This window comes from Bombyx mori, chromosome 1, assembly GCF_030269925.1.
Source record: "Bombyx mori chromosome 1, ASM3026992v2".
Classification (NCBI taxonomy): Eukaryota; Metazoa; Arthropoda; class Insecta; order Lepidoptera; family Bombycidae; genus Bombyx; species Bombyx mori.
The window spans coordinates 11,703,993-11,730,680 of NC_085107.1; the positions used below are offsets into that span (position 1 = coordinate 11,703,993).

The 26,688-nt window shown below is 35.6% G+C and overlaps 1 protein-coding gene across 3 annotated transcripts; it reads left to right on the top strand.

The window, feature by feature from the left end:
- On the top strand, positions 1-26,688 carry LOC101735430 (multidrug resistance protein homolog 49). 3 transcript variants are annotated; one of them, XM_062669455.1, is made up of 27 exons: positions 1-16; positions 6,038-6,162; positions 6,392-6,434; positions 7,530-7,726; positions 8,379-8,523; positions 9,268-9,368; positions 11,800-11,971; positions 13,487-13,611; positions 13,858-14,053; positions 15,002-15,226; positions 15,545-15,731; positions 16,744-16,886; positions 17,630-17,838; positions 18,111-18,205; positions 18,446-18,622; positions 19,450-19,565; positions 19,657-19,797; positions 19,921-20,103; positions 20,261-20,464; positions 21,047-21,176; positions 22,469-22,664; positions 23,396-23,558; positions 24,216-24,410; positions 24,498-24,707; positions 24,777-24,923; positions 25,510-25,618; positions 26,378-26,688. In XM_062669455.1, exons 2-27 carry the CDS (start codon positions 6,137-6,139, stop codon positions 26,464-26,466), a joined length of 3,924 nt encoding a protein of 1,307 aa, XP_062525439.1. In that variant the 5' UTR covers positions 1-16; positions 6,038-6,136; the 3' UTR covers positions 26,467-26,688. The 3 variants fall into 3 exon arrangements, with proteins under 3 accessions (XP_062525439.1, XP_062525441.1, XP_004929922.1); XM_004929865.5 differs by lacking the exon at positions 1-16 and adding an exon at positions 5,178-5,193; XM_062669457.1 differs by lacking the exons at positions 1-16; positions 24,216-24,410; positions 24,498-24,707; ... (1 more) ...; positions 25,510-25,618; positions 26,378-26,688 and adding exons at positions 5,177-5,193; positions 23,686-24,186.

A 26,688-nucleotide genomic window follows, 5' to 3' on the forward strand; every position in this document is an offset into this window, starting at 1 on the left:
ACCCAATCTTACCCAGGTAACAAGATAGAGACGGTAAATTTAGTAAAAAATAAACTGCTATTTTTCATATCACTCTCTATAACAGCCTCCTCTGTTTAACAGTCACCTTTCAGTGGGTATCTAAATTTGTATCTAACCTAACCTAACCTCTGGACATTCTACTGATTTTATTTAAAATGCGTGTCAAGCTTAACGATGCTTAAAATCTTTTTATTCAAATTTTATCTTATTTATGTATAGTTTTCATCAGATATTAGTACAGTGGTATATATTATTTTTAGTGTTATATTATTGTAAGTGTGAATATTAATTATATAATTTTTGATGGCATACATTCATATTATGACGTGGCCAGTGGTTTTGGTTACTCCATTATTAGAGAACACAAATATATTTTCTGAGTACTTCGATAAAAATACACAACCAGTTAATCACCAACGCCAACAATTTAATTTTTGATAAGTTCGATTGACGTGTAGAGCTTACGGCCACGGTAAGCAGCGGCTTGGCTCTGCCCCTGGCATTGCTGACGTCTGTGGGCGACGGTAACTACTCACCATCAGGTGGGCCGTATACTCGTCTGCCTACAAGGGCAATAAGAAATTTTTCCACTTAAACTTGACCGTACACATCAAAGTCAAATAAACGATATTCATTTAATTTAAATAATCATCAATAACCTTCAATCATTACGCGTGTGTACCCATTTAATATTTTAATTTAACAGTTCAGCATCGAATACATTTGTTTTGTCTTTTAAAATCATCCCAATAAAAGCTGTATGTGATAACGTTTTATGTTGGCATCGTCCGTGGCGAGCGATAATGTCAGGGCCACGCAGAAGCCACTACCGATCGATAAGTCTTCTAGAATTACGTTCAAGGAGAAATACTGTAACGCGTGCAATATCGAGACAAGAGTTGCATTCTAAGGTTCATGGGGCGTGGTATAAACGATTTGTGGATACCTGACGTGGATGAGGGCAATGGTTCAAAGGAATTATCTCTTGTACTCGCACGGCGGGTTCAAAGTAGATGATGGTTTCCATTTACGTTAAAAGGTATTTTTGAAAAACAATGAATAAGAAGAGAATTGTCAATAAAAGGGACTCCTTCTTCATCGCTTTCTTCATTACTGAAGGTCGTTTCCTTGGAACTTGACCGTGACCTGTCTCGTGAGATGTTTCCATCTCATCCGGTCCTCAGCTTCTCGAATGGCGGTTGCGACTGGCACACCATGCGATCTGGACTCGACACGCCGTCTGGTGGTAGCCTGATCGCTTACAGTTTCATTTTGTACTTGGTCCACTTTCGTAGGATTACTTACTAGTCGTAAGGTTCGCTGCGAGTAGGTGGGAGTGGAGATTGGAGTGGAGAGGCTAAGTGGTAGTTCTTGTTATACAGCCATATATTGCGCATCACACATCCTAGAAGCCCAAAAGGGATAGCAACTCATAATTTTAAGATAATCGACAAATTTAATTGGCAAAGTGTACGGGTTCGGTATTCGATCCGTATCTTTTTATTTAACGGAACCACTAAGAGGAGATAAATAAAAGCAAATTAATAATAATAAAAACTATGAGTGACATAATTATGTGTACATAGGTAGTGATAAAAATATATTAGTAATAATGATTGTAAATTAAATCGATGATACATTTTGAATTTAAAAACTTGTTACGTTCATGGCTACGGATCTTTTAACCGTCAATACGTACATAACAGTTGACATCCTTAGGTATGCCTCACAGAAGAAACTCAATCCCTCATTTATATGAAAGAGCTCAGTTTTTAACATAGCTAGCTCACAGACAACAGAATAAACAATTTAGCGTAGATTGCTTTAGTGTAGGGGACGTGCAAACAATATCATTCACAATATTATATTACAATTTGAACGCGAAGAACCCGGATAAAAGAAATTGTCTTCTAACCTATTTTGCCTCCTACTGTTTTATGTCCATCGTATAGACAATGTGTCGTTAAATAAAAAAAATAGGAAAAAAAAAATATCTAGATAATATTGCTTTTTTAACACGCTCTTTTAAAGTTGGTTTGTTTAGTTTAGTAGTTTATAGTTAGCTTAATCTTTAAATGTTTTCGCCAACTTTAAGGCGTCCAAGTTTCCCACACTTCAAGCACATGAGAACTTCAATTGAATGTGGAGATATTATTTTATACATATATGTATAAGTCCAATCACACTTTGCCCTCGGCTTCATCAAACACATTTTTCATCAGCTTCTATTGTGTATTAATGTTACACTGCAATTCAGATTTTCTTTTTTTTTTCACGTAACGCTAGGCTGGTAGAGATTTCTTGAAGCGATAAGATCACGATCAGAAGATAAGCTTTTATAAATTATTTCATGTTTCTTCTTCTTTAGTATATAAGCATATTCTACTGTATTTTTCCGGTTGGTTAACGTCTATGACATGTCTAAGGATTTTATCCCAGTTCTTCAGACTCACCATTTATCTATCAGCTCTTACAAATTTTGGCTGGAAGAGATTTCTTTAAACGATAAGATCACGATCAGAAGATCAGAAGCTCTTATAAATTATTTCATCTGTTTCTTCTTCTTCAGTCTGTGTATATAAGTATATTCTACTGTATTTTTCCAGTTGGTTAATGTCTATGACATGTCTAAAGATTTTATCCCGGTTCTTCAGACTCACCGTTTATTATCTCTTACAATTTTGCGGAACTACATGTAGAGCTCGAAAATATCGCATAAATGCTTTATAAGATTTTGTATGACGGCTTCACGGTTTACCATCTCACAACCACAACGTCATGCAGATACACCCAACTTCAGGCATTGTTATGCATATTTTCACGCCCTAGATTCTCGACCCGCAATATACACATTGTAAGACATCCCTTATACCATAAATATCGTTCTAACAAAGTCATCGCTGTGTTGCAGTAAAAGAAGCATTTATTACTACTTTTAAACATTGGTTTGCATATTACTGTAATTTTTAAAATAGGTCTATACAAAGTGATCTCAATCTTTTTTAATATTAATCACTCCGGTGTACACGTTTCGAATTATTTGCGCAGGGTTCAAGTCCCACATGTTTATTCTTATTTAATAGTTTTGCCCTTTTGTGTAATTAATGATGATATGGCGAACCCGCAAGAGTGTGGGTAGATCATGCTCTTACAATATCCAGAGGTGAAAGGCTTTTTAGTTTAAGCGACATTTTTTTAACTTTACAAGAGAGCCATTTAACGTTCAAAATTTGGAAAAAAAATTCTAGGAAAAACAAACTTCTTTAGCTATTTGAATGGTGTAGACATAGTTGAAGTTCGATTAAAAACATCGATCTGTTGTTGTCTTTAATATTAATTAATGAAGTCGTCGTGGCCTAAAGGATAAGACGTCCGGTGCATTCGTATCGAGCGATGCAATGGTATTCGAATCCCGCAGGCTGGTACCAATTTTTTTAATGAAATACGTCCTTAAGAAATGTTCACGATTGACTTCCACGGTCAAGGAATAACATCGTGTAATAAAAATCAAACCCGCAAAATTATAATTTGCGTAATTACTGGTGGTAGGACCACTTGTGAGTCCGTACGGGTATGTACCACCACCCCGCTTATTTCTGCCGTGAAGCAGTAATGCGTTTCGGTTTGAAGGGTGGCGCAGCCGCTGTTACTATTATATAACCTTAAAAATTATATCTCAAGGTGTGTGGCGCATTTACGTTGTAGATGTCTATGGGCTCCAGTAACCACTTAACACCAGGTGGGCTGTGAGCTCTTCCACCCATCTAAGCAATAAAAAAAGACCTTGAAAAGAACTTACCTTAAACGGACCTTTCATTACAAAGATACGAGTCATTAACTCGTAAATTTGCAATTAAAGGTCCGTTTTATTCGTCTATTAACCGAAATGACGCTTAAACCAAATAGTCTTTGACCGCCTCGATATGGTTCTACCATATTTACTACCTCTGTCTGTTACAAAGCTCATGAAACCTATGACTACCCGTCCAACCTTATCCTATATTATATATAATATAACACGGTACTTTGTACATATTTAGAAATGTAGGAGTATCTACTGTGTTATAGGAGGGTTACCTGTATTACTATATATTAGGTAATTACTACATAAATATTGACATCTATACTAATATACAAATCTACAGTGGTTTTTACGGATGTTCCGTTATAACTACTGAACCGTGCATCCGATTGACTTGAAACTTGGTATGCGCATAGAAAATATATGTATTTAATGGATAGGCTAATAAATATTTATATGAGTGTTGGACTCCTTAATAATAATGACAATAAATAATAATGTTAATTTTAAATGCTCAGCGAAGCGGGCGAGTACGACTAGTTATTTATAAAAATCTAAAAAAAATACACAACCACTATATGTTTTATTAGAAACATCAGCGTTTAATAGGAGCGGCGCGAGTTTGCCGCCTCTAAATTGATTTTAAATGGTAGACGATGCAAACAGCGTGTATGTATGTACATGTAATGTTTTAGTTCGCTCTTAATTGAGGATCGAGTCCATGATTTGCAATTTTCAGTAGCCTCGAACTTATATTACAGTTACATTTACTTTCAATAGATGCAAATCAATCTTGCATATTATTATGTACATATTTGTCGTTTGAGATTTGGATAACACACAAAATTGTTTTTTGGTACTGTGGTTACTTTGTTTTTTATGTACCGTACCGTACCGGTAAATACTTCCCGCCAAATTTCGAAATGGTGAATTACGTAAATTAAACATTACTAGAGGATGACCGAGCTTCGCTCCGTTTTTTTTCGCCATCTTGTTGTATCTTTAAAGCGGTTAGTTACCCTCAATTAAGAAAAATAGTATTATTATTCGCCAATAGATATCGGGAAGAGTTGATTATTGAAAACACGATTAAAACAACATTTTCTGAAAATAAATCGTAGCTAGATCGATTTATCGCCCCTGAAATCCCCTGTATACTAAATTTTATGAACTTCGTTGGAACCGTTTCCGAGATTCAGATTATATATATGTATTAATATACAAGAATTGCTCGTTTAAAGGTTTAAGATTATAATTTAGAAATTTATATTTTTTACTTAATTTTTTTTTTCTTTCTCAAAGTCTCCGCTGTGTCCTCGTCAATATTTGGCACGCATAATGTCGCTTAGGCCGCACGGAAACTGAAACAGGTAATAATAGTAATAATAATAGTAGTAAGACCGTTAGTATATTATTTTTAGTTGCTGGTATTTGCCTATTTGACAAAAGCTCTAATATTTATTTTGAAAGTTTATTCATTTATTTCGTTGTTGCTATCCAAATGTTATTTATTAAATAGAAGCAAATCATGCAACGCATAAGCGAATCAGAACAAGAAGAAATAATATATTAATATCACACAAGAACCTTTGTGCATAACAATAATTGTTTTAGAACGTTTTAACTGAATTAAAAAAGTATAATAAAAATAGAAACCAATTAATGTTGAAATTGAACGCATAGAAGACGACGATAGTCTGGGGGAATGAAAAATATCGTTTTCAATTTCACTATACAGCATTTACATAATCCGTACCTACATCAAACATAATGTACAGTTCTATGTCTCTATATATATATAAATGAATTGCTGTTCGTTAGTCTCGCTAAAACTCGAGAACGGCTGGACCGATTTGGCTAATTTTGGTCTTGAATTATTTGTGGAAGTCCAGAGAAGGTTTAAGAGGTAAATAAATATGAAAATGCTCGGAATTAAATAAAAATAACAATTTTGTTTTTCCTTTGATGTGACCCCCGTCGCCTCGTCGGACGGATTCCTTTTGTTTGTTTTAAGTTTATTTTATACAGTTAGTTTAGGTATTTTATTTATCGATTGAGGCACTAGGAAGTCTGCCGGGTCAGCTAGTTGCTAAATAATTATTCATGCGAATGTCGTGCGCACTTCAATTCCAGCCTCACTCAGCTTCGTTAATAATTGATGTATTATGTACTAGCTGGAGCGTCCCATAAATACAATCACTTGCGTTCATTTAGAGCAAAACAAGTCCTGGCACTAAACGTTCAGTACAAATATCAGGGAACCTCTGCGGGAAGCGGACCTATTGAAATAACTGCGCAGTTCGCGTCCTGAAAATGGCAAATAAGAAAAAGAAATCGAAGTAAGTCTTCAAATATCGTATTTAAAACAAATGCGTTCTATGTTTTTGAAACATTCGATTAGCTATTTGCTTTTTTGTTTATATGTAATGAATGCGTAAATAATGTGTCCTATTTTTGTGTTTCGCAAATGGTACGAGTCTTATGAAATGTAGCAGCGCGTTTTCTACCCTTTCATTTCAACTTAATGTGTTTTAGTCGCCAGTCGCCATTGATTTATAAAAATTGCAGGAATGAAGAAAACATCACGACGCTGGTGTCCTTCTTTCAAATCGTAAGTATCGGCATTTCGAATATTCATAAAAGGAATAAAGCTTAATTCATTATAAAAATAAGGAAAATGTTTTTTTTTTCTATTGACAATCTGCCTTGTTAGTTTCTTAATAACATTGATTTACAATAACAATGCAACTCTGCTGTAGCGTAATCACGTTTCTCTTTTTTCCCAATGGTTTGAGCAAAATGACTTTCATATATATTTAATTAATTAAATTCTAAATAAGCGATTCCTGATACCAAATATTTTCCAGATCAAGTTAAATAAATAAATAAATTACATAATATTATTTGACCCTATAGGCAATTTAAATTAATATTAGGAGTGCTTTATTGTGAATTGGGTTTCCCATCTTGGCATTGTTTTTGGATTTGACCTGAAATTGATTGGTCCAACGTTATGTTACGTTAAAAGATAATACAACATTATGTTACAACTAAACTAGTTGAGACGCCGAATCAAGACTAGCCTATACATGTCTAAATTATGATATGTCAAGAAAATACTCGGATCCGTTAGTAATAGCAATAACTTATTAATATTTCTGCAATATCTATAGATGTCAATTGCATTAAATACATTTAAATGTTTAGTCAAAAATATAATTTATTCATATAATCTATTCTTTCACCACCTTATCCCACTAAGTGGGGTCGGCACAGCTAATTTTTCTCTTCTATCAGCCGTCATCTCAACACTCACTCCTCTCTATCTCATACCGTCATTCACACACTCCATTCATGTCTGCTTTGGTCGACCTCTTCCCCCTCTACCTTGCACTACCATTTCCATACATCTTCTAGTCATATGCATATTCTCTCTACGCATCATATGTCCATACCAAGATAACCGTCCGCTCTTTCATTCATATAATATAAACTTTAAAATGACAACCCTGTAAAGTGTTGATTTTCAGCGTATCAACTTATTGATGCTCGCAGCCCTAAATTCTTTTTTAATTCAATTTATTAAATAAACATTTACCATCTAAAGGTTTTTACTATAAACACAATTCACTATAATGCATACATCAATTATTGTATTCTATATATTGGGAAATTCGATGAGAACGGTTTTCTTTTTCTCTTATAGTTTCGTTACGGAAATTGTTTGGAGCTGTTGGCAACCGCTCTCGGGGTAGTCTTCGGAATGATAAGTGGAGCCGGCGTGTGCTGCAACCTGCTCCAAATAGGAGAACTGAGCACGGCGTTCGTTGAGAGGACTAAGTATCATGACCGGCTTTCCAGCTACTTGCCGCTGACTGCGACTTTCGGAGGTGGCAAAAGATTGTAAGTTTACTGTGAATAGATTTCTAAAGCAAACGACTTGTTAAGCTGCAGTTGTATCCATCCCGGTGTGTCAAACTCTGTGAGAAAACTCTCCCTTAAAATAACATAAAAGAAATTGTAATATAGCACACAGTACGAGCAAGTGCCAGAAATATTTTATGAGATATTTTTTTTATTATATGTATATTCAATAATAATAATATGTGTTCATTATTAGGAAAGTACATTTTTTCTATAAAAATTCCATCCCGAACATCTCGATATTTTTATATGAATCCAATGATATATGTCGGGATATCGTTAAATCTGTTTGTATGCAAATAATGTTCAAGTATTTGATCTTCCTAGATATACGCATATATTGTTTTATCTGCTCAGATCCAACTATATAGAAACAGAAGCTATACGAGACTCAAACATTTTGTGGTCGAGCTAGAGCTAAAAGCTTTTTTTTTATCGAGATACAAATATCGCAACATGTAAATGACCAATGTCAAAATATAATATATTTATAGAAATAAAAATACAATAGGCTTAGGCTTAAGCTTAGGAGGTTAAATAAAGAATTCAAGGGCCTTAGTTCTACGAGTATTTATAAAACAATCATGTCACAAATTCTTTAACAGACCATTTCTTTTTCTTTTTCTATCAGGGTTAACGCTACGCACGAACAAAATATGGAGGCTCTTATCGATGACGCGAAAGCAATGGCCATCGGAATGTTCATCAGTATTGGAGTATCTCTTGTGTTCTGCGTGCTGTCCTTCAGCCTAATCAGTTGGAGCGCTTTACGCCAGGTTTCATATTTAGTGTATACAACCGCTGACATGTACTTAATGAATCCTAATAATAATGACAATAAATAATAATGTTAATTTTAAATGCCCAGCGAAGCGGCGAGTACGGCTAGTAGTATAGATGTACATACGAGTATAGTATATTTTCAAAAACCAATCACAAAACCTTCATCGAATAGCCAAAAATCATCTTTTTAATTAAGCATCTTTCCCTAAGGCCAAAGGGCTAAGGCTAAGGCTAAAAGTGAAATAAAATTAAATATAATAAAACATCAATAGACGAGAAACATATCGTGACTGACATAATAAACAAAAAATAATTGATTTCAATTGATGTCCTTACTCTCGTTTGACTTTGTGAGCTTGACGCTTCCAACAAAAATGATAATGTCACCTTGAGACGAAACTGCAATGTTAAATCAAACTCGCTAGTGAGATCAATCGTTATTGTAATTGTAGATCTTTAATTTTAAAATAGGATCGCAATGAGATTTCTATTTGATGGACTGAGGATTGATGAAATTTGATTCCCGGTTGCAACATCTTTGTTAGTTTAACCCTAGCGAACACACTCACTAGACCGCAATAAAGCCTATTGAAAAAGTTAATCAAAGTAAACGTATTAATTGCAAATTGCCGAACTATTTCAGCTTTTTTTACAATACGTTTTTTCAAATATATTTCAGTATTAGAATGTTGGTTTAATATTTTAAAATGATTTACTAATTTTTCATAAATTTCAAGATAACGAGAATAAGGACGTTGTTCCTGAGGTCTGTACTTCGTCAAGACATGTCTTGGTACGACACTGATTCAGAATTCAACTTAGCGTCGAAGATGTCCGAGTAAGTACTAAATTTAAATTAATTTGGTGATTACAGTTTTAACGTTATCATAAAAATTATTGACAGCTTTTACGTATTCAGAATCATAGGACCAAACACAATTCTATAAAATGTAAAATATGAATTTAATTTTTAATTTTTCTTGTATTGCAAAATTGAAATTTACATACAAATATACATCAAAAATATACAAGTTTAGACTAGAAGGCGAAGAACGGCACAGGCACAAGTATGGATTTTTTCTTAACAACAATGAGTCACACACTGAGCTTCTCGCCGGATTTTCCCTGTGGGTCGCCTTTCCGATCCGGTAGTAGATTCAGCGAAGCACTGCTCTTGCTAGGGCTAGTGTTAGCAATTCTCTCAGGCTGAGTGCTTTTTTTTATGATTGAAGGATTACTGGTGGCCCGGAGGCCTTTCCAGTTTTACCAGGACAGGTGGGCGAGCAAAGGCTCAGCCAGATGGGGTGGGATTTGCTAACAGCTGCCCAAGCGCCTCCGAAGGAGACCTAACAGCTCAAGAGCAGCTGCTTCGCGAATGAATCTACTACCGGATCGGAATCGCGACCCGCTGAGAAGATCCGGCGAGAAACTCAGCGAGCTGATTCATGGGTTAGGTTGCGCATCGAACTCTTTGTCGAATTCGACGAGTACGGCCACCGGGCTCCCTAAGTCTGCTCCTAGTGTTAGAGCTGAAGGCATCTAATGCAAAGGTTATTGGATCTGATGGATCCGTAAGGACGTGTCTAGGGCGTCGACAGTGACTGCCTCCTGCGTGATCAGGATTCGGGGAGTAGTCAGCGGCGGCAACGATAAGGCGATTATCATGACGCATAGCCTTATCGAAGTATCGTTCCGACGCTGACTTCATGTATTTCTGGATTGATTCGAGGCCCAGGTCGTCGTGTAGGTCAACGTTCCTCACGAACCACGGAGGGGTTGAGCCCGTGAGCTCACCTACCGGTCCGCGCGAAGTTGGAATAGCCCCTTAGGATACCAAAAATTAGGAAGGGTAAATAAAAAAAAGCAACAAAATTTAAAAAAAAACATGCTTAACAACAACAGGTAAGCTACCTCTTATAGAGCTTATTAAGCTTAAATTCAGTAACGTAATGAATCTGCTGTTGATATAAATGTTACTCTGCCTAGACAAGCAGTGCAAAGACGAAATTGTTTTCATGTTGTTCTAATTCATTTAATTTTTTAATTGAAAAGATTTAATAGACTTATACCTACTAATACTAATTTACTACGTTAATTAATTAGATGGAAAATTAATAACTTTAAATACAGAAGTTCCGCCATGGAAATTTTATCATTAACTTTAAAAAAAAATAGCCAAGATAAAATTGAATGGAATTCATTCTGAGCTTAGCTTATCAATTAGCAGGAAATTTGGTTACAAAGTTTAATCTCATTAATATAGTGAAAATATGCCATAGCCTCGTAAAGATAATAAGATAAGGAAATGTGCGAGATGATTATGACGTACCGTGAGTTTTATTGATACAATAAGCGGTGACATTGAAACCATTTCGGGACTAATAAATGCGTGGGGCAGCCATAATAATTTTTTTTCGTTGTAATAATTGTTAAGGATACATATTTTTTATACTATTTTTTTTTTAATTTTAAGTTTTTTATAGTTAAATAACAATGAAAGAATTGTAATTAACTATCTCAATTTAAATTTCGTATAAAATTTATTATTTATAAAAGGTTCTAAGTTGAAAGTTTAAGATATGAGCCTTTTTTATTTTTGTCTACAATTAAATATTAGTGTTTCGAAGTAAGATTTAGTTGATATATAAACTTAGTTTTAAGTTAATGTTAATAATATTATATCGTTTACTATTTATGTATAATAATGATGTATATCACTTGAGCACCTGTGGAACTATACAAGCTTTTAGAGTAGTTGACTATTTTCATATTACAATTACATGACACAATTTTTATAAAAAAAAATACATTGATTTGACATACGCATTTATTAACGACCAACGCAAGGTTAAGGTGATGAAATAATAGATATAATAATTATGTATTGTAGATGACATAATTTATTGTCTTTAACACTTTCACTGCGGGACTGGTCCATATCGGCCCACGGGGGTACTTTCAGTTGGTGCGGACGAAGAAAACTATGTCCCTCTCACTGGTGCGGACCAATAATTCAGGTGCTTCTAAGAATTAGATACCAACAACTGTCTATCAATTGCATACAGTATGTTTTCACAAAGTTATAGCATTTTAATCTACCCTAATGCTAGTGAGTTGAGAAAGACTTGCCACGCACTGGTGGTAATAACGTGGTAATGGGCGCATTTTGACCCGCCGTCACATCAGATGAAGGTTTATTATTTTACTTGACGCAGCCAAGGTGTTAATAAATTTAATCTAGATTGTTATAGAACGAGCTTTTGTCGCAGAAACTTGATGAGCATTAAGGAAGGTATGGGCGAGAAGTTGGCGGTTGTATCGAACTTGGTGGGGACTTCCGTGATTTGTCTGTGCACCGCATTCCCCCTCGGTTGGCAGTTGACTCTGGCCTGCGCAGCCGTGATGCCCTTCTCCGTGATCACTTCTATTGCCTTATCGAATGTAAGTTGTAATTAATAATGTTATTTTAACACGTTGACTGTTATGGGTCACCGGTGCCCTAAGCGCTGCACTGAAGTTACTATGTCGATTTCTCTCTTCGTTCTTTCTTAATAAGGCGCCGGAATATCTAGCATTTTTTTTTATTGCGTAGATGAGTGAACGAGCTCACAGCCCACCTGATGTTAAGTGGTTACTGGAGCCCATAGACATCTACAACGTAAATGCGCCAACCACCTTGAGATATAAGGTTTAAGGCCTCACTACAGTTACAACAGCTGCCCCACCCTTCAAACCGAAACGCATTACTGCTTCACGGCGGAAATAGGCGGGGTGGTTGTACCTACCCGTGCGGACTCACAAGAGGTCCTACCACCAGTAAAAAGACAGCAACACTCTAGGAAAGAGGAATCCCAAGATACTCAGAATGAATCTATTTCTAAGAGACTTAAAAGAATAAAACATACATTCACAAACAAAAGAAGGTAAAATTAGGTAATGCGGGCGCTTAGTAACAGAAATCGACATAATTACTTCAGGGCGCCGCGTACGGCACCGGGGACCTACATGACAGAGATGGCGTTAATTTTATTCGATAAAATTTTGCAATAGCACCTCTGGTGCATGACTTAACACTAGGTAGGCCGTGACTATCAGTGACTATGTAGTGTGTTGTGGTTACAAGAGTCAATGGACATCACAACATGAGTGTCGCCATTCGCCTTGAGACCTGAGGCCTATGTTTCAATTGTACCATATAACATGACAGCTTCACGGCAGAAATGGTCGTGCCCCTCTCCCCTCCTGCTGGCATACAATACGCCTTCAACTTCAAAGAAACTATTGTAATATCCACTGTTTTCTTGAAATATAGTATTTGATTTAAAAAAAATCTTATACTTCTATATAATTATCACAAACAGCACATTTGAAGAATCATAAAATATTCTGACTGCTTCCAGTGCTGCCCACTTTTCCAGTATGCATTCATTTGCGGTTCTCTGTTATAAATAAATAAAACTTCATTTAACTTCAACTTCATTGCTTAATAAAATAAACTAGAGTCCCGCAGTAGTCGAAATTCGACTATAATTAATTGGAATTGTAAGTTTGTACACTATTATGATTGTATTTTATACTTCCATAATCACAAATTTCGCCAAGACTACACTATAAAAAATATTAACAAAGACAAACAATATTTAATCTATTCTCAATTTGAGAACAGACGTCAAGAACAAAAGTTTGACAATACCTATGCATGAGTGTGTGCGTCAAATACATGGTATGTATTGTGTGTAATGTTTTTTTATTGGTTTAATGTATATTTTATGCATTATTTTAAAAAAATATTAGCATGTGCACTTCTTCTCTATATTCTCTACTCGTATAAGTGTGGAAAATTTCATACTCCTCCGTCCGCGCATTTTTCGTAAAAATGGATACAAAGTTTTTGCTTCACGTATTAATATATAGATAACGAGTAATTAAACATTATTTTTATTTTTGATTTGAAAGTACCAAACAAAGTCTTCGATAAGAGAAATGGAATCATACAGTTTGGCCGGCAAGCAAGCTGAAGAGATTCTCAAGTCGGTCCGAACAATCGTCGCCTTCGGAGGGGAAAATAAGGAAGTAGAGCGGTACATACGTATTTATATCTTTTAAAGTACTTATTACATTAAATCTACATAATATTTTTTGTATATTCTGTATATAATTATTATTTTTATTGGTCTAAATGGGCCTACTAGCATTAGGTCAACTGGTAACGGAATTCATAGACATTAAGACGTAAATTCTGAAACAAATCTCATGAAAAGCGGTTATACATATTATATAGCAGATGCCCTTGTCTTTAATATATTCTTCTTGTATTATTTATAAAGGTACCGACGTCTGCTTGAGCCGGCTGAAGAATTTGGTCGAAAACGTGGTCTTTTCACGGGATTAGGCAACGGCTTCAACTGGGTCCTTACATATTCTCTGAATGCTATCGGCTTTTCGTACGGGACAAGGCTAGTTGTCAATGATTTCGATACTGATTCTAATTTGAGGCAATATCCCGTTGGCGCTGTGTATAGTGTGAGTTCATATATGTTTTTGAATACTTCAGTTTATTTTTACAATAGATGAATTATGATAGGAAATAAATAGTGTTCATTGAAATTTGTATGAGAGCGACTAAGAATGATGAGTTTATATTATCTATATATGTAATATAAGCCATATAGGCCTGGAAGTCACTCGTGTACATTTCATAAATAAGTGTTTCATTAGAAAAATTGGTACCTGTGGGACTCGAAGACTGGCACAGTTGCATCGCTCGATACGAACGCATAGGGTGTCTTATCCTTTAGGCTACGACGACTTCGGATGGAGGGTATTCTAAGTTCACACGAGTAGTTATCCTACTTGTTCCTGATGCAAAGTAGTCATGCATTCCAGTTTGTAGGATAGAATGGTTGATATAGAACGATAGAGACCTTACGCCTTGAGGTGGTGGCATTCATGTCATATCATTTCCATTTGTTCTTTCTGCGATTTGACAATGCCTTCACATTAAGGAAATTATTTATTTTAATTATTGCTTTTTTATCCTTGTGGACAGACGAGCATACGGCCCACCTGATGATGAGCGGTTACTGTCGCTTATTGACGTCAGTAGTGCCAGGAGCAGAGCCAAACTACTGTCTACCGTTATCTTATAAAAGAAAGAAAGATTGACGTAAAACCACAATTCGCTCCACGACTAGTAGTAGTCAATTGATTGCTCCTCTTTTAGCGATCCAATAATTGAAGTTGCGTACAGAAATATATAGGGTAATACTATCAAACTGTATTAGCTTATTGTTGTTCTGCAAAGACAATTCCGTTATAGTATTTTAATAATATTCGTTAAATATGGTACATAAAAGAAACAAAGACGATTGATGTTATTATTTTTATTGTATTTCCTAGAAGATTTATTGATTGTTTACTTTATATAATTTACGGTTAATAAAATACTGAACAGCTCCAATACTTTTGTAGATACTATTCTCTGTATATATGGCAACACAGTCTATTACATTCTGTGTCCCACATTTGGAGGGCTTCGCCGCGGCCCGTGGTGCGGCCGCAAGCATTTTCCACTTGATTGAAAGAGAACCAAAGATCGACAGTCTACAGCAAAAAGGTTTAACGCCTCGTCGAGTTGTTGGAGATATTTTACTTGAGGACGTTGAGTTCTGTTATCCGTCGCGACCCGAAGTCAAGGTATGATATTGTAATGGTTCCATTATTTGTTTTAACTGTACTTTATCTGTAACTGTATCTGCATGTAACTGTATCTTACCTATAACTGTATGTTTTAACTATATATGATTTTACCACATATTAATTTTCAACATCAAAGCATAAAGTGGAATCTACTTGTTCAAAAACTAGGTTCATATGGATCTGTGTGTATTATATGATATCTATAATAAATAATATTTCAACCAATTAAAATTTGAAATATTCTACTATAATTTGGATCATTATGAAATGGTATTGTAAAATGTTATTATGATACATATAGTCTTAATGTCACAGGTTCTCAAAGGTTTTTCGATCCACGTAAAGCCGGGCGAATGCGTAGCTCTAGTGGGCTCCTCTGGTTGCGGTAAAAGTACTGTATTACAACTTTTACAAAGACTGTACGACCCACAAGCCGGCTCAGTTAAACTGGATGGTAAAAATTTGAAAAACCTCAATCTTAGCTGGCTGAGGTCATCTTTGGGTGGGTATTGAGAGTCCTTAATTTCAACCCAACGTTTTAAACTTACGAAAATAGATATTTACATAAAGTTTTATCGTTGAAACGATTAAACATCTTTGCAGGTTAAGCTTTAGGACGTCTACTGTCTAGGATATGTAAACGCGTTCTTAACACTTCTTGTTCGTGAAGAAATGATAAGACTTCGACTTTGAATTATACCCGATCCACTGGACCGAATTGTAAACAATCGAAGTCGCCCTAAACATGCATTGTCGCTCCTCCCGATCCATTAACGGTGCCTTTAGGTACCTTAAGCACCGGCCACCGTCCTTGGCGAGCCCGTCGCTTGCGATGAAGGACTCGACGAGTAAATTAACCTACAGACATAGCCCACTGAGTTTCTCGCCGGACCTTCTCAGTGAGTCGCTTTCCGATCCGGTGGTAGATTCTGCGAAGCACGGCTCTTGCTAGGGCCAGTGTTAGCAACACTTCCGGCTTAAGACCCGTGAGCTCACCTACAAGATAAGGAGAAGCTGAAATAGCGTCTCAAGACAATCAGCATAGATAGGGAAAATATAAGAAAAAAAAGACTGAAGGAATGATACCGTGTAATAAGCCGCTTAGACGTGAATACCGATACTGGATTCAGACCTAGTAGATTTACAGTAAACATACCATATGTTGTCCTACGCGTGTACGAATGTTCATTCATTTTATTGAGCAAATATTTGAGAATTAATAATAGGTAGCTATAATCAGGTATATAATTACTAGGAGAGAGAACCAATATATTAAAAAATTTGTTTAAATAATCTAATCTCAAATAATCTATAACTAAAAGAAAATAAATATTTTTTATTTATTTTTTTATTTTACTAGTAGGCAGACGAGCGTACGGCCCGCCTGATGGTGAGTGGTTACCGTCGCCCACGGTACTTCAGCAATGCCAGGGGCAGAGCCAAGCCGCTGCCTACCGTTTAACGACAAATGACCATTTTGTATGCGTTTATGCTTTGAATATCACAAATTTCAGGTGTGGTAGGTCAAGAACCAGTACTGTTTCGAGGGACGATCTACGACAACATCGCCATCGGAAGTCCAGAGGCCACACGCGAAGAAATCCAAAGAGTCGCTGAGATTGCTTACGCCCATGACTTTATTAGTCTTCTACCAAATGTAATTATTACATCAAAGTCTATAAGAGGCGCGTTCCGTAAAGTGGCAAGATAGAGTTATACTAAAGTATACGAATGTCAATGTTTATTTACTAATTCGGGCATAATCATTTCTCTTTTGAGTATATTAGCCTGCGCCGGTTGATTTCTATTTTTGTTAGGCACATCGTACACAGTACAGAAACATTAGTAAAATCTGATTTTTTTAAACATGATTGTTTTAGGATTGTCTTATTGGAAATTACGTTTTCTGGAACCGTTTCAATACGCTATGTATTTAAGTGAAATTTAATATTGTTAAATGGTAAACAGATAGATATTCGGATGTCATAAGCATGCTACTGCGTATACTGTTACATATCTTAAATACAATCAATCCGTAAGAGACATTCCGATTTCTATTTTAAATAGTTTTAATTTAGAAAAGTAGAATTTTTTTTATGGCTTAGATGGGTGGACGTGCTCCAACCCACCTGGTGTTAAGTGGTTACTGAAGCCCATAGACATCTACAACGTAAATGCCATCACACACCTTGAATTCTAAGGTCTCAGTATAGTTATAACCGCTGCCCAACCATTCAAACCGTAACGCATTACTGCTTCACGGCAGAAATAGGCGGGGTGGTGGTACCTACTGTGCGGGCTCACAAGAGGTCCTACCACCAATAAGAAACCTAACCTCCACATGCCACGCCCTTTTTGTCACCTCCAAATGTTTATCATTAGGGAGCTTTATTTCCTTAGGGCTACGATACTGTGATAGGAGAACGAGGCGCTTCTCTTTCTGGTGGTCAGAAGCAACGAATTGCAATTGCCCGGTCTCTCTTACGTGAACCGGCGGTGCTACTGCTTGACGAGGCTACTTCAGCCCTTGACCCTCACTCTGAGAGACAAGTACAAGCAGCGCTCGATCGTGCCAGTGTCGGACGCACTACCATAACCGTGTCACATAGGTATGCATCTAAAATCTTGTTTTTGCAAGTAATAAACATAGCATTAAATCAGAAATTTATAATTTTTTTTAATACCAGTAATTCAACAATTTCAATTTAAAAAGTGTAATAAGGTATGTGTGTGTGCGCGGGCGTGTGTGTGTGTGTGTGTGCGTGCCTGTGTGTGCTGTGTAATAGTGTAATAAAAAAACCAAATTTCAATTAAAAAGTTTAATAGGGCAATAATTTAAAGTCAAAGCAGGCAATGAAATGATTTTTGGATTTATGTCCAGATTGTCGACCATAGTGAACGCCGATAGAATTATTTGCATGGACCAAGGAGTTATAGTCGAACAAGGAACGCACGAGGATCTCATGAAAGCCAAAGGTGATTTTTTTTTAGTTAATACCTAACAATTACTATAAATTTACATTGCAAATATGAATTTAGGTTACAATACAATAATTTAAACATTTTTTTAAATAAATTGTCGTTATAATTTGGCCATTTTTAATTTACAATCTTCTGGAACATTTTAATATTTTACATAATTAAATAATAGCTTCATGACGTAAAGCACTAAAGCACAAGAATTACTTCTGAGTGTTCTTATCACACTACATACAGGGTTTTACCATAAACTGGTGACAACTGGTAACGAGAACAAAGAACCAGCAGATATAGAGCCCCTTATTGAGGAAGCTGACGGTGATGGAGACAACATAGAACCAACTGTACCTTCAAGATTAGACGTCAGACGACGATCAAGTAAGAAAGTGCTGAGACATCATTCTATTAAAAAAGGTAATTTACAATTGAGTGAAATTCTGGATTAATTCCGTAGTGACATTAGTCATTAGCAGTAGGTTGAGGTAATAGGCCTGATTTGATGATTATGGCCATCTCTTAGTTTTTGGTGGTCCATAAAAACTATTACCATAATTATTTCATCGGTAAAAAGTTAGCCTACAGAGTTTCTGGTTCGCTGGGTCTTCTCAGTGGGTCCCGATTCCGATTCTCTGGTAGATTCATCGAAGCACTGCTCTTGCTAGGGCTAATGGTAGCAAATTCTCTCAGGTTGTGCCCGTGAGCTTATCTACCCGTCCGCGAAAAGTTGGAATAGCCCCTTAGGCTACCAGTGAATAAGTACCTACGAAAAAAAATTAAAATATCAGTTACTTGTTAAACCCGGACCTCTTTGCTGGCCAATCGCTATCAAACTTCACAGATCAACCCTCTATAGTCTACATAATTCTAAAGATTACGTGAATATTTCATCGAAATCGGTCCAGTCGTTTCAGAGTCTTTAAGGAACCTAAATACATGCATTCGTTTTTACATAATTATAAACTATACGGTATAGAAAAATGTTATTAAGGATTTAAATTGATCTCCAATTATAGATTTTATTTTCTAACCGACATGAACTCAACAAGACTACTGTGATGGTGATACTCAGAGACTCCGTTCTTCAATTACTAATAATTGCTTAATTATGAAGCGTTCGCGGTTTAATAGGCGAGATGGAATACTCTTAATCTAAAAGAATAATCATTGTTACTTATTTATGTACTTGTCGACTGGTATTTTGTGAAAATCAATTTTTAACTAGCCTTTTCTCGTGAATTTAGATCACCCGGACTGGTTGACACCTCGCGGCTCGATTTCTTCAATGGTATCGATTGGACTGCAAAATTTCGTATTTAATAGTGATCTCGAATCTGAGGAAGATGAAGACGAAGAAGAGGTAAGATCTTTAGAAATTTATATATATATATATATTTATATGTATATAATTTTTGAAATGATCGTGACTCATTTTTTCTTGTTACATACAGACTGTAAAAACTGTCAGTGATTGGCAGCTACTGAAATTGAATGCCCCTGAATGGCCATTGATAACAGTTGGCTCTATTGCTGCTTTCCTACAAGGAGCATGTTTCCCTGTCTTCGCCTTACTTTTTGGATTTTCCAGCGGGGTAAGGTTTTCAAAGAAATTTGTCACATTAACAATTCTTTTGGGACTTCTACTAAGAGCATTCGAAAAATATTTAGACGTAAGTATGATACTGACATCATTGCGGTTTTTTTTGCCTTTTTAGATCTTCATACTAGATAATCGCGATGATATCATTTATTTAGCAGATCTTTATTCTGTGTTATTCGTGGTGATAGCCGCGGTTGCTGGTATATCCATGTGTCTACAAAGTACAACCTTTACAAGCGCTGGCTTGAAAATGACAACTCGACTAAGACATCAATATTTTGCATCTTTGTTGAAACAGGTAAATAGTATTTTGTTGTTTTTAACACTGTCTTGTTTCAACTATATTAGAGAACTTTTCGATCGTACATTGCCTACTAAGTACGCAGTGTACATCAAATACTTTTGATGATATATAAAAGTGATCAAATTATAAAAAAAAATTAATTAAAATACAGGAAATAGGGTTTTTCGATAAAGAAACGAATACGGTCGGCGCGATCTGTGCGAGATTGAGCGGTGACACTGCTGAGGTACAGGGTGCCACTGGACTCAGGATAGGCCTCATACTGCAGGGTATAAGCTCAGTGGTCGTCGGGTTTTTGTTAGCTATCAGCTACAACTGGAAACTTACCTTAGTTGCGACAGTTTTTCTTCCTTTGGTAAGTATAATAATAGAATTTATTGCTAAGTTCGCCCTCCATATAATATTATTTCTCATTTTTATTTCTAATCTACCATTATTTTTCAACAACAGAGGCATAGAAAAGAATGTCCATAATTTGAACTTTTGAAATTATAATCGTTTCTAATAATTTAATTTTATTAGTTATAGATCATCATCAATTATATTATTTGATTCCTGATTCCTTGTTTCAAAATACGAGATCACTGTAAATCTAAGTAGCCATTTTAAAAAGCGCTTCTTCTCTCTAAATCGACGTCCTATAATTTTTTATTGTGGGATTTTTATTGCTTAGTTGGGTTGGGCCCACCTGGTGTTAAGTGGTTACTGGAGCCTCTTCACTGAGATCTGCATAAATGCGATTACTCCATTATAGTAAATTCGTATTCAGTTGTTAGTAATTTGTTATTTTGTTACCTCTGTATAGCTGTAACATGCAATGCAACGTATACATACTTATATACTATGAAAACTGCTAACAAAATATTATGGGTAATAGGAGCGTTTCTACAATTTTACTTATTAATATTTTAAATAAAAAATGAGATATTTCTTTTAGATGGTAGGTAGTATATGGTTGGAAGGTATTATATCTCAGAAGGCGCAAATAGATGAACGAAATGCAATGGAATCAGCCACTGCCATAGCTACTGAAGCCGTTGTCAGCATCAAGACAGTGCAGAGCTTAGGTGAAAGTTTTCGAAAACTACTTGATACATTATTATTATTTTATTTATTGAATAGAAGGTTAACGAACTCACGGCCCATCTGGTGTTAACTGGTTATTAGAGACCATAGACATTAACAATATTATTGTCACCTCCTGCCTTGAGGCGTGAGGCCTGGGTCTCAAATGTATAGTGCAGCGTACCACTCTTGAAACCGGAAGTGGGTAGCTTGGTGGTACCCTACCTAGTTAGACATTACGATGTCTACAAAATCTCATCGCAAATTAGGATGTTTAAGACCTTTATTTCAGTATTTTTATTTTATATAGTATGGAGGGATTTAATTAAGAAATTTAGCAAAATTTTCCAAAGTTTAGCGGATATATACGATTGTAGTATACGAGTATTAAAAATATTGGTAATATACCTTATTAATTATCATATAATAATATGTACAATTTTGTAAAAATAATAAAAATTTTCTATTACAAGACTGTCTGATTCCTAACTCAATTTCCATCACTTTGAATAGCATCAGCACTCATAATCCTTTATTAGAGAGCAATCCCCGCCTACGCAGTCAGTCCTATTCTTAATTCCACGAGGTACGGTTGCCGTTATTGTCGTTAATTCTTTGTATTTCTATTATTAAATTATTTTTTTAAATCTCCTCTCTCAATTCCATATAACAGTCCGAAAACTAGGAAATTATAAAAATGCGAATAATATACGCGAGATTAAATAAAAGATTAATTAAAGGTCTTAAAACAAAGATATCAGGATCTAGAATTAGGGATTAAGATTAATTTTAATTATCTACGACTCGAGAAGCATCCGCAAGGTTCGTGTGGTATGACCCTTTTTTCCTGTTAATATATTTATTTTCATATTTTACGTGTTTAAAAATTTATACATTTAACGGGCTTCCAAAAAAGAAGGAACCTAAAAATTTGGCTGTATTTTTATGTTTATTAACCTTAAAACTTTTCTCTAAGTGAACTGATTTGATAATTTATTTTTTATGTGAAAGAGGATGCTTCTCGTGTTGTCATTTAAATTTTATTAAGATCTGACCTAGCTTACTAAACGATACATATTCAATGGGTTTCGACTAAATTAATAATATTTTCTCAATTTAATTTTTTTAGGAAGATTTCCTTCTTTTTTTATCATATACCTAAAAAGATTTTAAATTATGTTTAAATAGAAATGGTTTATTTGTAATTAAGAGCGAAACATGTACCGAACATAATATTATTTTTAACAGCAAATTCGTGGCTCCGTACTCTAAGCCAATCCTTTCTTTTTATTAGGTGTGGAGACGGTTTTCCTCCAAAAATTTCAAGATGCACTCAAGACTGCCTGTGTAGCTGTGGCTTATAAAACGCGTTGGAGAGGATTAGTCTACGGTCTTGGAGTTTACATACCGTTCATGGCGTACTGTAGCGCTACTGTTTACGGCGCCGTGCTCGTCGCCTATGGAGAAATGGAATATAAACTAGTGTTGCTGTAAGTTAAAAAGTAAAATGGCTTATATGAAAAACGTTATCAATAATAACTTGTTTCTCGTTTTTAGTCGTGTAATTTTACGTTTTTTTATTGTCCTCAAATGCGACCACGGATACTGTAAGGAATTCGAAACGCTGTAAATATGTAGTATAATATATAGTATAGACAATAAAAACAAACATTCGAAATTAAGTCATAAAAGTAGTTAATTGTATCTACGACTCGTGAAAACCGAAGCAAATACGTCACATTACCACTACGAATAAATAATAAGTCCATTACCAACGTTCATATCAGAAAACAATTGTTCTAATATCGTTTTTGTAGTGTTGTGTTCTATATTCAGTATTGAAGAATAGCGAGTTTGCAATTTCTTTAAAGTTGTTATGCCCGTGACTACCATTTTAAATCAAATCATAAATTATATAATTTAAGACTTTAATCAATTGGGATGAAATTAAATGAAACGGCTTGACATGGGATTAAATAAAGTCACAGTAAAATAGTGGTTATTTACTGATACTGTTTCAGTGGACTTTTTCGAAGAACCGAGAAGATACGTCCAGCGGCTTTGTTTCATTTTTCCCATTTGTGCACTTTCAGGCATGTTAAATAGTTAATAAACCACGTTATTAATAAAATCAAATAATTCACATAACTTCTTCCTCCCGTTCCCGCCAAAATGTCCGTTTGCAGATAAAATATTATATAATAAATAAAAAAAATTACAGGGTAAACGAAGCTATAATGTACGGAGCCTACATGTTAGGCCAGTCGCTGGTGTATGCTCCCAGTTTGAATACGGCAAAGGCGTGTGGAGCAAGGATTCTGTCCATCATTCAAAGGCAACCTAAAATTCACAACGCAGTTGGAGTGAAAGACAAAAAAGATTGGGTAAGTACACAAAACAGGATTTATCATCGTCTTGGTCAACTTACACAAACACATTTTATTTAATAGAATCAGGATGTAGTTTTTTTGCCTACCTATTGCTCGTCAGGCGCATAACATCTGCCCACAGCAATGATGCTGAATGACGACCACGACCGCTCTGACAAGAGTGATACGACAAAGGAGATTGCTAGTAACCTCGAGGAGATATGCTAACTTCACCGCATGTGTAGGCGAGCTCATGGGGTTCAGACTTTGAGAGAGACTTTGGTAACATCAGGATCTAGTAGATAATGGGGCTTATCATAAATCTGAAATCTGGTAAGAAATATCACAGGTTTTTTCAACTATTATAATTTATTTAATATACATATATTTTATAGAACAGGTCACGACTGGGGTGTGTGGAGACCATAGATCCAAAAAGTGCAAACAGCTGTCGGTCTTGAGACATAAAATTCAAGCCCTAATTGCATTGGTGAACGGCTGTCTCTTACAAAACGAAACACATGACTGTTTTTCTGTAAAAATGAGGCAGAGTAATAATAATTATCTAGAACGTTTTTACTTTAAAATATGACACTAGAGAGAAGTGCATATAACATTCGAAGGATATTTCGAGATATCCAACTGCTATAAGATTTGTGATATGTATACCAGGTGGCGTCCGGAAACTTCAGCATGCGTGATGTAGAATTCTGTTACCCTACAAGGCCAAGTCAACGTGTTTTGAAAGGAATCGATCTGAAAATGGAAGCTGGTAAAACCATCGCTCTCGTCGGGTCCTCCGGATGTGGCAAGTCTACAATCCTCCAGCTATTTCAACGTTTCTATGACCCTGATTCTGGTTTTATTGTTAGTAATCATATCTTTGTCGAATAATTTTCACATTCTAGATATTTTTTTTAATTTACGATCATTCAATAACCGTTTCTGATGTAGGAATTAGACAATCGTGACATTAGATCTGCTCTGACTATACCACGGCTGCGTCGTCAGTTAGGAGTCGTGCAGCAAGAGCCGGTGCTCTTGGACAGAAGTCTGGCCGAGAATATCGCGTATGGAGATAACAATAGGAAGGTCACTATGCACGAAATCGTCGCCGCTGCCAAAGCAGCAAACATACACTCATTCATCGTGTCTTTACCCAAGGTCGGTTCATTAGCATAACAAGGTGAGTTGAATTTTGAGAAAACGAGTCTAAATACAGGTTGATTTCAGGGTTATGAAACGAATTTGGGTGCGAACGGTGCTCAGCTGTCAGGAGGTCAAAAACAGCGGGTCTGTATAGCAAGGGCACTCATTAGGTCGCCACGCTTGTTACTGCTAGATGAAGCTACATCAGCATTGGATGCTAGCAGTGAACGGGTAACATAAAAATATCTAATTAAATAGAATGTTTTTTTTTATTGCTGAGATATGTGGACGAGCTCACATCCCACCTGCTGTTAAGTGGTTACTGGAGCCCATAGACATCTATAACGTAAATGCCGCCACTCACCTTGAGAAATACGTTCTAAGGTCTCAGTATAGTTACAACGGCTGCCCCACCCTTCAAACCGAAATGCATTACTGCTTCACGGCAGAAATATGCGGGGCGGTGGTACCTACCCAGGCGGACTCACAAGAGGTCCTACCACTAGTAAAATAATAATATAGTGCAATACAGGTGCGCGTGTGTGCGTGTACGGGCGCACGTGTGTGTATCGTCTGTTTTTTGTGTAGCTTATAGCATTCGGAGGATTTTCCTGGATGCGAAAAGAGCATACCGGAGTTTGAATTTCTTGCATGCTGACCGTTTCTTATCTGTTTATTGTATTCGTGAAGTTAAATCATTCATATCAATGATTTAATAAAGCTAGTGAATATCTTAAAGAATAGGACTAGTGTCATTAATAAAATAACTATCGATTTCTAAATAATGTATTAGAATACTACTGTGACCATAATTTAGGCCGTGACAGAAGCTTTGGAGAAGGCTGCCAAGGGCCGCACTTGCATCACTATTGCTCACCGCCTCTCTACAGTTAAAGACGCTGACTTGATCTGCGTTATTGATAAAGGTACACAATCTAGTTTTATTTTAAAAATAACAATGAAATCACATAAATCCTTTTATTATGTGTCGATATTTACATTTTTAGGAATAAAAATTGACTACTTCGACGAAAAAAATGCAACTACAAATCCCATAAACAAAACAAAAAAACAAGAAAATCGATAAGCAAACAGGATTCGTAATAATAGTATTTAACTGTTTTGTCTTTGTCTGTAGATATCATTTTTAATCTATATATTAATACGTGAAGCAAAAACTTTGTATCCCTTTTTACGAAAATTGCGAGGACGGAGGAGTATAAAATTTTCCACACTTGTAGAGAATATAGAGAATAAGTGCACAATGCTAATATTTTTTTAAAATAATGCATAGAAGATACATTAAATCAATAACGAAAACATTACACACACTACATACCATGTATTTGACGCACACACGCATGCATACTATTTATTGTCAAACTTTTGTTCTTGACGTCTGTTGTCAAATTGAGATTAAATATTATTTGTCTTTGTTAATATTTTGTATAGTGTAGTTTTGGCGAAATTTGTGATTATAGAAGTATTTTATAAAATACAATCATAATAGTGTACAAACTTACAATTCCAATTAATTATAGTCGAATATCGACTACTGCGGGACCTCCAGCTTATAAAATTTTACTACAATGTTTTTGCTGTATTAATAAAACTAATAGCTATGTGCTATTTATTTGTGGAATCCTTATCTGGTCCGTAAATTAATGATAATGGTATTTTTTCAGGTAAAATCGTTGAGCGTGGAACTCATGCTGAATTGGTCAGCATGAAGGGACATTACTGGCGCATGTGTAGAGGCCAAAATATGGCTTAATTATTTTTCCTATAATGCCTTTTATACTCGTGTTTTCCTGTTTCTGTTTTCCTATTTTGAGATACTCATATTTTAAGATTATAAGATTTTTTTTGTGCCATGCAAACTTTTTTTTAATGCATAATACTCTATAAGATTTTACTCACGTAATCTAGTTTATCTAGTAATTAATTAATGCTTAGCTAGTGTATAATTAGAGGAATAAAGTTATCATTTGTTTTT

Bases quoted from the DNA above. Each gene is read 5' to 3' on its own strand.
- LOC101735430 (XM_062669455.1), top strand. From the start codon at position 6,137: ATGGCAAATAAGAAAAAGAAATCGAA. The intron at 6,163-6,391 runs GTAAGTCTTCAA...TAAAAATTGCAG, and splicing joins AATAAGAAAAAGAAATCGAA to GAATGAAGAAAACATCACGA. The intron at 25,619-26,377 runs GTACACAATCTA...GTATTTTTTCAG, and splicing joins GATCTGCGTTATTGATAAAG to GTAAAATCGTTGAGCGTGGA.